Below are 14,991 nucleotides of genomic sequence, written 5' to 3' on the forward strand. Positions count from 1 at the left end.
TAGGACGTTCCTTCATAAATGCTGATACTATGTTCGTTTTCTACCGATGAAAACCCACGATTTTAGCGATTACTATTTTTGAAACACTACACAATGTCAATGTTAAAATAATAATTTTATTAAAAATTTGCCATAGGTAATAAGGGAATAATTGGGGGTTTTTTGGTTCCTAAAAGGTCCACGGACCTTTGGCCCAAAAGCAGACATCAGATTTGTGTTCCTAGGATCAACCAAAATCTGTTGATCTTTGATTATATCGGATATGTGTTAGTGCGGCCAACGTTAAAATACAAACGGCCTTCAGACCGATACTATATTCGGTTTTTGCGTTGAAACTCCATATAAAAAAAGAAAAAATGGAAAAATTTGCCGAAATGTGCTCGTTTCCTCATAACTATAATAATAATGGGAATTGTTACATCCCTATTTTGAGTATAATGCAAAGACTACAAGGTGGCAACGTTTTTCTTGCAAACAAGCCAATGTAGCGGAATAATTCCGGAGATCCCCTTCTTAAATGTTGCAAAATGAACACAATGTGTGAAAGTGTGTGAATCACACAAGCTCATCAATAGGAAATTGGCACATGCTTAGGTTGGTAACGCCGATACATCAAATAAACATGGCGCGTTGTCATTTTAGGCCGAACTTCGAAAATATTAGTTGCTTTGTACACAGAAAAAAATTTTACGAAAAAAATTTTAAAATGAATTGATTGAATTATTTTTGTAATTGAATCTGATATTGTGTTCAATTGAAAATAAGATTGGATTTGTGCAAATAAAACAAGAACTGATTCAAGTATTTTTATAAGTAATGGTTGGTACTATGTGATTACTTCTCTTAGGGTTGGTATTCTATTCTGCTTTCGGAATAGTCGCGAAAATTTTTACATGTTCCGCGAGCGCAATTTGACAGCAATTAAATGTTTTGTTTTCATACCAAAACACATTTTTTTAAAGTGCAGATTATGAACCATTAAAACCAATAAAACATACAAAAATGATGAATACAATGGTTTGCCGCTTTGTTTTTTTTTTGCCATTTTCCTCACTGTAAAAAGAGTACTTCTTTCCCGCCTATTATTAGCCAAAGTTTCGCCGACGTTTTGTTTTTTTTTTTGGGTAAAAATAGGCGGAATGTAGTACTCTGCTTATAGTGACCACTTTTAACCATTGCCGGCATAAGTTTTGTATGTTTAATTGGTTTCAATGGCTCGGTTTTGTTCATTTATTTACGAAATAATAAAGGGTGATTTTTTTGAGGTTAGGATTTTCATGCATTAGTATTTGACAGATCACGTGGGATTTCAGACATGGTGTCAAAGAGAAAGATGCTCAGTATGCTTTGACATTTCATCATGAATAGACTTACTAACGAGCAACGCTTGCAAATCATTGAATTTTATTACCAAAATCAGTGTTCGGTTCGAAATGTGTTCATTCGCCGTAACGTTGCGTCCAACAGCATCTTTGAAAAAATACGGTCCAATGATTCCACCAGCGTACAAACCACACCAAACAGTGCATTTTTCGGGATGCATGGGCAGTTCTTGAACGGCTTCTCGTTGCTCTTCACTCCAAATGCGGCAATTTTGCTTATTTACGTAGCCATTCAACCAGAAATGAGCCTCATCGCTGAACGGTGAATGAACACATTTCGAACCGAACACTGATTTTGGTAATAAAATTCAATGATTTGCAAGCGTTGCTCGTTAGTAAGTCTATTCATGATGAAATGTCAAAGCATACTGAGCATCTTTCTCTTTGACACCATGTCTGAAATCCCACGTGATCTGTCAAATACTAATGCATGAAAATCCTAACCTCAAAAAAATCACCCTTTAAATAAAATGGAGAAAACAATAAGTGCGGATAAAAACGTGTTTTAGTATGGAAACAAAAACATTTGGTTGCTGTCAAATTCCGCTCGCGGAATAATTAAAAATGTCAGCGTCTATTCCGAAGGCAGAATAGAATACGAACACTTAGATAGAATAAAAAATTGCTGATTTCACTCAAAGGGTTTTTTCCATAAAGGCTGGTACTATGTCATGGCGAAACAGTTAAAGCTGGTGCATTCCGCCGTCTTGCCATCAAGCTGATCAACGTTTTGCCAACACACCCAAAGAGTTTGTGTGTACATGTGCGTACGCGAATAGAGAATATGCGAGAAAGAAGATGACAACAAAGAGAATGCAAACAAAAATCTGACATCTTAATACCGTCAAACTTGGCAAGCTGTTCGCGTGAGACCACCTTTATAAATTCGCCTTTGTACTATGTATGTATGTTCGTTTTCCTCCATGGGTCAGGATTCACTGAATAAGGTTTATCCAAGCGATTAGCCCACATACATTTTTTTAAATTTTTTGTCAGTATATGTCATTGAGGATGTCAACTTGTTCTTTTTACACTCATTCTTTGTTTAGGTTTTCTCCTATTCGATGACATTTTCAGTCAGCAGATTTGACATCCTTAATGATGTTCATGGCCCCTATCCACTTTATGTTTTTGACCTAACCTTCTATTAGTGAATTCTAAACAAATATCAATGATAAAATAACAATTGAAAATATAAGCAACGAGGCTCCTACTGAATTGTTGGCTTCAGGGCCCTAAAGGTCCTTCCCGGATCCAATTTGTAAAATGTGTTTCCACAGTTGTAATGAGTGGGGTTTTTGGCCCCTAGAGGGTCTACGAGCTTTTGGCCCAAAGACCGACTTCCGATTCGTGCTCCTGGGATAAACTATAAGTAACTATAAGGGCTTCTATAAAGATAGTTACTGAAATATTAAAATAAAATGACTTGTTTATTTGAGTTTTATTTATCCATCCATCCATCCATCATCTCAGCGTTTGTGGTGTGCTAAATGTATCAAGGGGCGGGCTGCAATGATCGCGAATTCGGCCTTTGCCAGAGGCATCGTCAGACTGCCATGCCACCAAAAGATTACATGTTTCCACCTGCTATCTAATTTCAGGACATGCTCTCTAATTAAGCATGTCCTGAAATGAAATGTGGGGTCTTGTTATTCAACCTTTTCTTATAGCGCAGTAAGAGAAGAGTTAAATTCTAACATCTCGTCAAAAAGACATCTTTTTAGAATTGTTATTCAGATTAGGGGAAGTAGTGAAAAAACTTCCATGGAATTGTTATTCAGAATAGGGCCGTTAGTGCAGGCCTTTGTAGCTCAACTATAGGAGCTTGGTAAGGATCGCTGCCTCCACATGCAAATATGTGGCTACTACAACTAAAACATTTTCTTTTGAAATCGAGATAAATTACAAGTTTTTCCCAATCTACTTCAATCCATATAATCGTGCAGTGGCAAACCATTGCCCACTTCAGGGAAAATGCCGCGAAATCTGTACTTGGCTACCGGAAGCCTCCCCCAAGAAACCCATGGTACCACCAAGGGTGTCGAAATGTGGCATAGAGCAACCCTGCAATCAGTAGCAACGCGCCAGAAGAAGGAGAGGTATCGGGAGAAGGGAAAGAGGTGAAACGTCTATTCTGCAGAAAGAAAAAGGAAAGACCTGAGTGCGAGCGAATTGAGATGTACAGGAGTCGGAATGAAGTCCGGAAATTCTGCCAAAGAATTAAACATCAATCTGATGGCACATCCGCCCGCAGAGACAAAGAAGGAAATCTGGTAACTGACACAGATTGCATGCTGAGGATATGGAAACAACATTTTACCCAACTGCTAGTGACCGACGTTGGCGGCGAAGAGGATACCGCAGAACCAATCCCTGATGACGGTATATAATGTTTACCTCCTAGTCAGAATGAGGTCCAATTGGCAGTGACCCGACTGAAGAACAACAAGGCAGCAGGAGTCAACGGGTTACCCGCTGAACTATTTAAGAACGAGGGCGACACGCTGATAAGGCGCATGCATCAGCTTGTATGCGTAATCGGGCTAGAAGAAGGCTCACCCGATGATTGGAACCTCAGCATATCATGTCCATGGAATAAGTCCCCTCCTCATCGCATACAAGATACTCTCGAGCGAACTGTGTGAAAGATTCTAATCTAAAATCAATAAGATAATTGGGCCCTATCAATGCGCCTCTAGATCTGATAAATCCACCCAAAACCAGATATTCACACTGCGCCAAATCCTGGACCCGATAGGGACAAATCAACACAACTGACTACAAAGCACCTTTCGATATCCCATTATGTTCAAAGGTATTTCAAGCCATGTCTGAGTTTGGTATCCCTGCAAAATTAACAAGAATCTGCAGGATGACACTTGCTGATACGCGCTCCTCAGTAGGAATAGGAAAGAATCTCTCGGAACCATTTAATACCAAACGAGGTTTCAGACAAGGAGACAGCCTATCGTGAGATCTCTTAAATATACTGCTGGAGAATATTATACGAGATACAGATGCTAATAGATATGGAACACTAAGAACACATGCTACTCGCCTATGGCGACGACATCGACGTCATAGGTCGGTCACCGGAAGTAGTAACTCCAGACTTTGAGAGAATCGGCAGTAAATGGAGATAAGACGAAATGCATGGTTTCATCTCCCAAAAAGCCTTGTACAACCGAGCAGATAATGAAAATGGAGAAAGTTGGGAACTACAACTTTGAGACAGGATTCACTGAATCCTGACTTTGAGATAGTCAGCAACTTTATCTACCTCGGCACAGCCGTAACCGAAACAAATGGCACCAGTTTTGAGATAAAGCGAAGAATAGTACTGACAAACAGATGCAACTTTGGATTAAGTTAGCAGTTTAGAAACAAGGCCACCTTTCGACAGACGAAGATTACACTATACAAGACACTGATATTAGCGGTGTTGTTATATGTTTGCGAAGCATGGGTACTTGTGAAAGCAGATGAGGCAGTGCTTGAAGTATTTTAGAGAAAGATTCTTCATAAAATATATGGCCCAGTTTGCGTTAATCGAGAATATAGGTGACGTATGAACCATGAGCTGTTTGACGACGTTAGCATAGTTACACGTATCAAAATACGATGGCTGCATTGGCTAGGTCATGTTGTCAGAATGGATAAATAAGCTCCAGCAAAGTCTTTTGATAGGACGACCAAAGGCACCAAAGATACCTACCAACAACAGTGCTAAGTATGGTTCAAATCGGTCCATAACCTAATATAGCCGCCATATAAACGGATCTTGAATCTGGACTTCTTGAGCAACTAGAGAGCGCATTTCTCATCTAATTTTGCTGAAATTTCGTATGACGTGTTTTGTTATGACTTCTAACAACTGTGCCAAATATGGTTCAAATCGATGCATAACCTGATATAGCTGCCATATAAAACGAAATTATACACAATGACTTCTACTATGGTCTCCAACATTCAATTATGTTATGGCCCGAATTGGACCATAACTTGATATATCGCCAATATTAAAGCAAATCTTTTCTTTTATCCTTTGTTTGCCTAAAAAGAGATATCGGGAAAAGAACACGACAAATGCCATCTGTGGTGGAGGGTATATAAGATTCGGACGGGCCGAACTTTGCACACTTTTACTTGTTATATAATTTTTTTTTCTATTATTAAACTGTCGAAGGCGCCTTCCACTACGACTGCTTTTGATTTTCGCCTCCGACAAAGGTAATAGGGGTGAATGAACTTCCCTTAACTCCCACTTTGAGTTAGTTTTTCAAACCTTTTGAAATAAAAAGACATTCATATTTTGTTTTTTTGTTTTTTTTCTGTTTTTTGTGTTTTATGATTCCAACTATGTGTGGCTTCATGGCACCTATATATAAAATAAACATTTGTTGGAAGAAAAATCACATTTCTTAAATATGATAGTGTTCCAGTAAGTGTTCTTTTATGTGAAGGTTACCAAGAGAGACAAATCCAATTTTTATTTGTTTTGTTTTGTTTCATTCTATCATCATCATCATCATATAGATTTTGTTGCTTTTGTGTTTTCACTTTGCATCTCTATACGTGTTTTACTTTGTAGTGTCGTGTCGTTTCGTTTCGTGTTCTTGTGTGTTGAACGATGACACGATGATTTTCTCATCATATTTGCTTTGTTTTTCGGTTTTTGTTAGTTATTAATAGTAAATTTTCTTTTGTTTTTGTAATTATAATTATATTTCATTGTGTTTTATGGGCATTTGTTTTTGCTTTAATTGATTTAATGCTAGTTTAATTATTATTCTCTCCCCTTCCCCTTTTCGCTTCAACTTCATCATAATAATGTTTTGAATGATTCTTGTTTTGTTTTTATTTTTATTATTATAATATAAGGGGAGTCAGGGGGGTTTCTTTCACTTTCAGAATTTCTTGCTTGCTTTCTTATTTTTTTTTTCTTCTTTTGTTTTTGCTAACTTTAGTTGTGTATGTGGTATATTTATTTGTTTTTTTTTTGCATTTTCTTCAATCATTACAATTTCTTTATTATAGCTATTAAAAAGTTTAGCTATGGTTATTATTTTATTTTATTTTTCTTTATATATGCATATGGGCTTGTGTTTTTCTTTTAATTTTTTATGTTTGTATATACAGTGACGGACAAAGAAATTACTACACCTCTTGTGTTCTCATTATTCTTCTTGTTTTTACTCTTTTCCTCTGGTTTTGTATCTTCTTCTTTTTTTCCTTATATTATATTCCATACTAAATAGACGATTTATAATAGGAGGGGCGACTAAAAAAAACAAAACTTAAATAGAAAAAGAAATTGGAAAACAACAATAAAAAGACAAAAAAAAAATAAAAAAAAAATAATAATCCCCTGCAATGAAAGAACATCGCTTGTAAAAGATGTAAATCCTTGGGAGAAAGCACATCTTCACCTTTTGACTGACATTTAGCAGAGAATACTAAATGTCACAGAGATTCTCTCTCAGGTTCATAATAAAAACTAAACAAATGATGGCGGCTGATTTTGTTTATTTTTTTGTTTTTTTTTTTAAATTTCAAATTCCTAGTTTGTTTAGCAGCAGTTGGGTTTGTGTTGGTGATGTTGAACCATATGTTAAAAAGGAGATTAAAACAAAAAATATTTTATAAAAAATGTTCTCTTAGATTGGTCATGATGTTAAATGCTGCTCTCTTTAGATTTGTTTTGTATTTGTTTCTCTTGTTCTAATTAAGCTTACACTTTACGTTTACAACGTAAATGTTTGAATCGTCATCGTTACGTTACATTTCAATTAATTGGTGTTTAAGCTGCCATCATTGTTGCTACTTATTTTGAAAGATTTTTTTGTTTTTTCTTATTCTTTTCTTTTTTTACACAAAAAAAAAATATTTTTTTGTTTCTCAGCATGCATTGCACATATTTATTTGTCCTTTACTGTAAAATATTATATGCTAAATTTTTATGTATATATATATATTATTTAATTGATTATATATGTATATACCCTTTAATTTTTTTTATATGAAAATGTTGAGTTTGCTGTTTTTAGATCTTGTTCTCGACGACTAAATTTTAATATTTTTAAATCTGGATTGTATGACAAACCAAATGTATATATATTTTTTTTATTTTATAATATATTTTTTTATATTTTTTTGGGTTTTTTTTTAATATAGGAAACTTATATATAATAAAATAAATATTTTAATGTTTTTTTTTTTCATATTAATTTTCTTTATAACACTTAAGTTTGTTTTATACAAAAATCCCACATTTTTTGTTTTTTTTTTAGTTTTATTCAATTTTCACAAAGCCTGTTTTAAAATATGTATGTTTGTATATATGTATGTTGGTTTATGTGTATCAGTGTATGCATGTGTGTTTGTTTATGTTCGTTTTAATTTCTAAACTATTCGAAAATAATAAAAAAAGTACATACATAAATTAAATTATATAACTTTTAATTAATATATGCTTCATATAACAAAACCCAAAACAAGGCCTGTTTTAATTTAAAAAAAAAATCCCCTTTTTGTTTATATCCTTATTCGTTTTTCATAGTTCTTCACTTATAAGCGGAAAGTTCGCTTATTCTCAAGTTTGCGGTCTTCGTTTTCTTGTTCTCATTTTGATTTACAACACAGTTGATATATTTCAGAAAGAAAAATTATTACTTAGATAGATGGATTTGCTTTGAGAAGAAATGAGCGGGTCAAAAACTAGGTTAATATTGAAGCATTTTGGGATGGCGGTGTGATACGTTCTTGAAAATAATGAGGAGACCCTAATTCACATGCACAAATATTCCAAATACTAGTATGCCAAAACAAAACATCCAAGGTTGCAAATTTTACAATATGACGTTTAAATACAATCCCAATAGAAAACCGCTATTTACCTAGAGCGAAGAGTTAAAAAGCATTAAATGGCTTTTATATATTCCAAATGTCTCTTATATTCAACTAAAACAAAGTGTATAAAAGAATCAAATTAAGTTTTGAGGCTCCCTTACGTCTCTCTCTCTCTATCTCTCTGATATTCACAAATAGTGTTAAAAAATTCACCAGAGCAGCTTTTTGTCTTTCATAATAACAAAGTAAATTAAGCAAATCCTTTCCTCAGTTAAATTAAAAAAGAGAAATAGTAGAAACCAAGTTTTTTTTGTTTTTCTCAAAAAAATGTGCAGAAAAAAAGTAAAATTCATAGCATACAGATATGCTTGTTTGTAAATTAAGCTGAGCTGAAATCAAGTATTTGCTTTTTCTTTGTAGCAAATGTCAAAGCTGCCAAGTCAAAAGCCAAAAAAAAAAACATCGTAAAAGGCAAGTGTACTTAAATTTAAACACCGTTTGTTGCCATAAGATATTCATTTGCATAACCTAAGCGACATTTTCGGTTTGATTGGTGTTATAGGAAGACATAACAAACTGTGAATTTTCTCTGCCGTCATTTAATGAAAATTAAGGATTCAATAATTTTTCCCATCACTAAATGCAATTTTTTTTTGGAAAATAACGTCTAGTCATGTGTTGGCTTCCAAAATTTTCGCTAGAGATGCGTTCCAGACTTAAACCATATATCAATGACATTTGAAGAAAAACGCACCTTTATAATTTTTTTAAGACTATTATTAAACATGTTCAAGAGACTTAAGATTTGTTTGTTGTTTGTTAGCTGCATTTTAAGAGAGCCTTTTTGTTCCTCTCTTTCACACATACATACATTGAAGATGCCACATGTATGTTAGTTAATTTTGATTTTTAACTAAGCTAAAATCACAAAGTATGGGCTTTTCTCTTGTTTCTCTCATAAGCAGAGAATAAATGTCAAATATGCAGAGGTCTATAGTGGTACAAAAAAGAGAGCCATAGCATAATTTCATATGATTATAAACCGTTATAAATCAATTGCACTGTAGTCTATTAGTAACTTTATGACTTTAAGAAAACGACTTTTCACAAAACTTAATGTAGATCTCAAATGGTTTTATTTGACAGATTTCCTTTACAGAACTGTCAAATAAACCTATTTTAAGGCTTCAATAAGTTTTGTGATTACGGCCGTTTTGTGGATAACGAAGGTGTTGGTGTCTCCAATAATTGAGAAACGCAAACTAAAAAAAAAACACTTTCCTTGTAGACAATCTAATAAAAATTGGCATTCGTAGTTGTTCTCTTATTCATAACATTCAAAGAAATTAAGCATGCTTCTTGATAGTTTTTATACACTTTATTATGGTTTACGATAGTGGAGAAGACTTAGTGATGAAGCTGACTATTGGACTACCAAAAAAAATTCTGTCTTAGCTATTGAAAGTATATGCTACATAAACAATTTGATCTGTTTTCATAACAAAGCAAAAAAAAAAAACATTTTTTTATAAGAATAAAATATAAAAACAAAATTAAAAAATAATAATGGAATACACAATTTTCCAGTTTTAATATAGCCAACTTCTAGTAAATTTTTAATTAATAAGCATTTCGCATATATGTACATGTTCCTTAGAAGTTGTAGTAAATAAAAATTAAAAAAATATGATTAAGAGCGAGATTTATAACGCATGTGATCTTTCTAATGGTTATTTGATTTAGACAGTTTTAATTTTTTTTTTATTTTTTTTCGCCTTGCCTTCTTTGCTTATAAATGTTGAGTTTTTTTTATAATAAATTCCTTGGATGTTTTGCTTTTGAAAAAATATTAGATAAAATATTTCTAGCTGTATTTTAATTTTTTTAATTTCGCATAAATGTTACTTAGAAGTTTTAGTGAATAAAAATTTAAAAAAAAAAATGTAAATAAGAGCGAAATTTATTATGTTAAGTGATATTTTTTTGTATAGTTATACAAGTTTAAAATTTTTGTTTTTATTTTTTTTCCTTAAATACTTTGTTTATATGTCTTGATCTTGTTTTGAATAAATTCCTTGAATGCTTGCTCTAAAAAAAAATAAGATAAAATAATAATTCAAGCTGTATTTTATTTTTAATTTTTCTGTTGCTTTTGTATTTTTCTTTCTCTTCAACTTCATATGGTCATATCAAATTATTTGCTTTCGTTTTTCAACAATCTTAAGGAATAATAAGACATTGGAAAAGGGTCTCTTCAAGTTTTACAAAAAAAAAGCCTTCTCAACTCTTTTTTTAACGTAGCTGGGGTATTGGAGAGTTCAATTAATGGTGATCTTCAAATATTTTGCAGGATGGAAACTAGGCAAAGTAACAAAAACGAAAATTTAACTTGGGAAGTGAACAACACAATCTGTGAAAATGCTTTAGCAATATTTTACAGTTGGCAACAACCATTGCAATACAAAAAATGTTGTTTATTTATCAACTTTGGTTTTTCTAATCTTTTTTTAAGGTTTCAACAACCTTTGCTCAAGACTTTCAAGACAAAGCCAAGCTTCATCATCATAAAGCTTTTTAGTCTTCTTTACATTTCGTTTGTTTCTTGTTGTTGTTGTCAAAAGGAACTCTTGTTGTATGTGGCATACATTTTAAATAGCTCATCATGCTTGGTGGTGGCCAATAGTATAGGTGTGTATATGTGGGGGCTGATCGTTTTATTGTGTGTGAATCAGGCAGGAGAGACTCTAGGTTATCATACAAAAAGAGGAAAGTAAAAAATTAGTTACACCTTAATGTTCCTACACTCCAATGAGCGAAAGAGAGTGAGATTAGAGATTGAGAGCGAGAGAGTTTCTATGACGATTTTTTTTCAGTTTTAGTTTTTCAAACTATTATAATTTTGGTTTTTATTGAATTTTAGGGTTTTCTTTTTCAAAAGGCAGAGTATCTTAAGAAAATTGTATGCAGTTTTCTTTGTTCTGTTTCTATAATACCAATTACAATAACAAGATTTTGCATGTGTTGTGTTGTTGGCTTTTTTCAATGGCTCTTCATTATCATCTCTTCATTTTTCATGGTATGTGTATAGCAATTGGCTGCGTTGTTGTTGGTTTTTTATTTAGGTTTGTTAGGTTCTTTTATTTCTCTTTTTTTTTTTTTGTTTTTTTTCACACACTTTTTAAGTGTAGTTTTATTTGCTTAAACATAATTGGATTTTTATTTAATAACATTTCAAATGTTATTCAATAAAAGGACAACGAAAAAAAAATTAGGAGTAGTAGAGTAGTGATACTTAAAACAAAAACAACTAAAAAAATATAGACAATTTTTTAAATGGTAAATGGCGCGCGGGGCAGGTTCTTGAACAATGGGGGAGAGATGGTGTTTAGGGCTTAGATCGTCTTGTTTTTTTTCTTTCTTTCAAAAATAAAAACAGAAAAAGTAAAAAAAAAAAATGTTGCTGCATCATATCGATTTTATTTTACTTCCAATTTTTTTATTTCTATGGAAATTTTGAAATTTTGCTGTTGATCAAAGTGTGTCTGCGGCATGATGAAGTTGTTGTTGTTGTTGGATACGAGTAGTAAAGCAAGGAGCTTGTATGTATAGGAGTCTTCATCTCGTTAAGGGGTTTTTGACTTTTCTTGAGGATCCTGCCTTTGTTTGCTCTGAAGTACATGTCTGTGGTATGGTATGGTGTGGTGTCTATCTGTCTTTGAGTTGGAAGTGGGAGTGACATTATCCATATACGTACATAGTTTACTATTTTTAAATTTTTTTGTTTTTTAATTTCGACCGATTCCATACAGTTTTTGCCTTTGCTTCGTTTTACATTGTGTGTGTGTGTGTGTGTCGGTCGGTGTGGTAAATTTTTTGATTTTGCTGTTTTTCATTTTGAACTAAATTAGAAAAATTAGATAAACTTATGTTGTTGTTTTTTGTTTTTTCTTGCATTTGTTTTTGTTTGTTTTGTTGCAGTCTATTTGGGACTTTTCCTGTAGTCGTTGCTATGTAGTATGTGTATGCATCATAATATAATCATCATTCATCATTATTTGCTTCATTCATATATATATGTATATGGTGTGTGTTTGTGTATGTGGTATATATTTTATGCGATTTCATGATTCATCCATCATTAGCAACAACGTTGTTAAAGCAGTTTCTGTAAGAAAACCTGGAGTTTAGTACTCAAGTGTTGACCACCACCTCCACCGCCACGCGATGCTTTCGCTGATGATGATGAGGAGGTGGAGGAGGATGTTGAGGATTTCATATCGCCCGCCTGGCGTTGTCTGTACCACTTGTCCAGTGATTCCTTGGCTATTAGTTCGGAATCGTAGAGTAGTTCAAAGATGTAACATGTTATGTCATCGACCACAGCATAGTCAGAATAGTCTTGTTGTATCGCATCGTAGACGGCATCAAGGCATGCCAATTCATATTTCTCCTGGGCATCTATGCACAGGCGCAGCATTGGCACACAATTTTTGCGGAAGAGTTCGTCATTTACTTGGGGTATTTTCGTATTGCTGCCGCCGCCGCTGTTGCTGCCTGAATCTGTGGTGCTGGTGCTCTTCTTTGTACTACTACTACTACTTGAGGAGGAGGACGTCATCACAGTGGCATAATCACAGCAGAGGAAACGGGCAAAATGTCTTAAAAATTCGTCATTAATATTTACATTAGTTTTAATATAATCTATGGCTACATCGCAATTGCTGTTGCCCCCAATTTTCAGGAGGTGCTCTAAGCGTTTGACTTTCTTGTCGACTGTTGCACTGCTGCAGCTGGTATAATCGCTGGGCGGTTTAGCGCTAGCATCATAAATGTATTGCAGTGATTGGGAGATGATGAACTCTTGCCATTGCTTTGAGTCGCTCATAAATATTTGGCCGCGATCCAATTTCAAGTCTCTGTGCCACAAATCCCTTACATAATTCGTACCGAATTCTTTGGTAAAGTGGACAATAAATGCCTTCACAAAACGTTGAGTGAAAATGCGATCATCCTTCCAGTCTGATCGCCAGATATCGGCAAATGTCAAGTGACGTTCTTGCAGTAAGGGACCCAAAAACTCAAAGACATATGTCCAGCCATTGGGCACATCCACCAGCATATCGCTGAACTCTTCGGCAAATTGATCATAGGAACGGCCAAATGTTTTCTTATCCAATGCTTTTGTCCTCAGCAAATAGCTGAATATTGAGGCAGCAGCAGATCTGTGATCTTTGGTCACATCACGTATATGTAAATAATCCATCAATAGGCAGTGTACTATTTCCGCATGTTGCTTCAGAGTGTAAGCACGCCATATTTTTAAGACCTCGTTTTGCCAGGCGTAACTGTTGCAATTCATGTGCTCTTCCACAAGGCCATTTATCAGCTTGCGTACCTCCTTGGCATTGTAGCTAACCACAGATTTATCATCATCGTCCGAACCTTCAGAACCACTGTCCGAGGTGTGAGAAGCGGAAGGCCTTTCGACATCGCTACTTTGATGACGATCATTGTCGGTGTCTCGCGTAGATAAGGCATGGAAAGGATTGCTGGGAATACGCTTCATGGCATTGTTCATCGAATTGTTCATGTTGTTGCTACTCGGGCCACTATATGAACCAGTTGCTGACATGCCACCGAAAGGAGGTGCTATAGCATTTTGTAACAAAGATCCAGCTTGTCGACCCGAAGAAGTACGCCACATGTAAATAGAACTGTTGCCCAGTTTTGTATTGGATTCTGAGGAATCCGTGCCCCGAGAGAAGTTCAATTTCTTAATATCAAGACTTTGATCTTGGGCTTGATAGTTGGATTTTTGTGAATTCTTATTGTAGTAACCATCACGGTCCATGCGGCGTCCTTGGTTATTGTTACCATAACCACCACCGCCGCCACCACCACCGCCTCCCATACGTTGGGAGCTACCACCACGATCATAGCTGTTGCGGTTATTCTTGTCATCCTGATTGCGACGGCGATTTTGATGTTGCGAATTGTTGTTGCTGCTCACGCTGCCACCACCACTTCCACCACCACCTCCCAAACTAACGGGGACACTTTGCGCCGCACTTGAAGGAGATTGATCCCATTGACGACCCCTCAGGTCTACCACGTCTTGCATCATAAAACGTACACGACTGCTGATTTTGTGTTGACTATTGGCATTTTTGTTGGATCTGCTGGACTTGATGATGTCGTTGATCTTATTGAATACCTTATCCATGCGAGTAACAGTCTTCTCAGCACCAACTTTAGTCTCCAACAGATGACCCACGGTGGTCAACAACTTACACATATATTCCAGTTTCTCCTCACTGCCATGCTCCAAGAGAGATTCAATGCACAACATAACACGATCGCCCGTCAACGATTGCAATTTGTACATTTCACCAATGAAACGCACCGTACCCCAGGCACGACGACGGAATTGATACTCCTGATCCTCCAGTTCCGCCTGCAATTCCAAACGCTCCTTGGGATCTGTGCATGCATCCAATTTATCAAGCAGAGGTTTCAGCTTTTCATTCTTGGCATCGGCATTGTTCACATTCGTCTCGAATTCAATTTGAATGCGCTTAATCAGAGACGTATTGAAGGTCGTCTTGCTTTCCGGCTTTAATTCCTGGAATAGCACTTTGCAGAATTTCGCATAGGTCGGAGCAAAGTTCGGCTCACTAATAGTCTTTTCGAATATCAACAACATGACCTGTGGAAAATTGGAGGAGGGTAGGGGTAGAGGTTTTAATTGCAGATTCTTTTT

The 14,991-nt window shown here is 35.1% G+C and overlaps 1 protein-coding gene across 12 annotated transcripts in view; it reads right to left on the minus strand.

The window, feature by feature from the left end:
* The window catches only part of LOC106080529 (myosin-2 heavy chain, non muscle), a 103,280-nt gene that overhangs the window by 61,746 nt on the left and 26,543 nt on the right, over nt 1–14,991 (minus strand). For 8 of the 12 annotated variants that reach the window (XM_059362026.1, XM_059362028.1, XM_059362027.1 and 5 more), the window contains one exon: nt 11,689–14,937. The exons of the other annotated variants lie outside the window; for them this stretch is intronic. In XM_059362026.1, coding sequence (XP_059218009.1) covers nt 12,385–14,937 — 2,553 coding nt within the window. In that variant the 3' untranslated portion in view covers nt 11,689–12,384. Of the gene's footprint in view, nt 1–11,688; nt 14,938–14,991 lie in introns of those variants that run through there. 12 annotated transcript variants of the gene reach the window in all.

This window comes from Stomoxys calcitrans, chromosome 2 (genome assembly GCF_963082655.1).
Source record: "Stomoxys calcitrans chromosome 2, idStoCalc2.1, whole genome shotgun sequence".
Lineage (NCBI taxonomy): Eukaryota > Metazoa > Arthropoda > Insecta > Diptera > Muscidae > Stomoxys > Stomoxys calcitrans.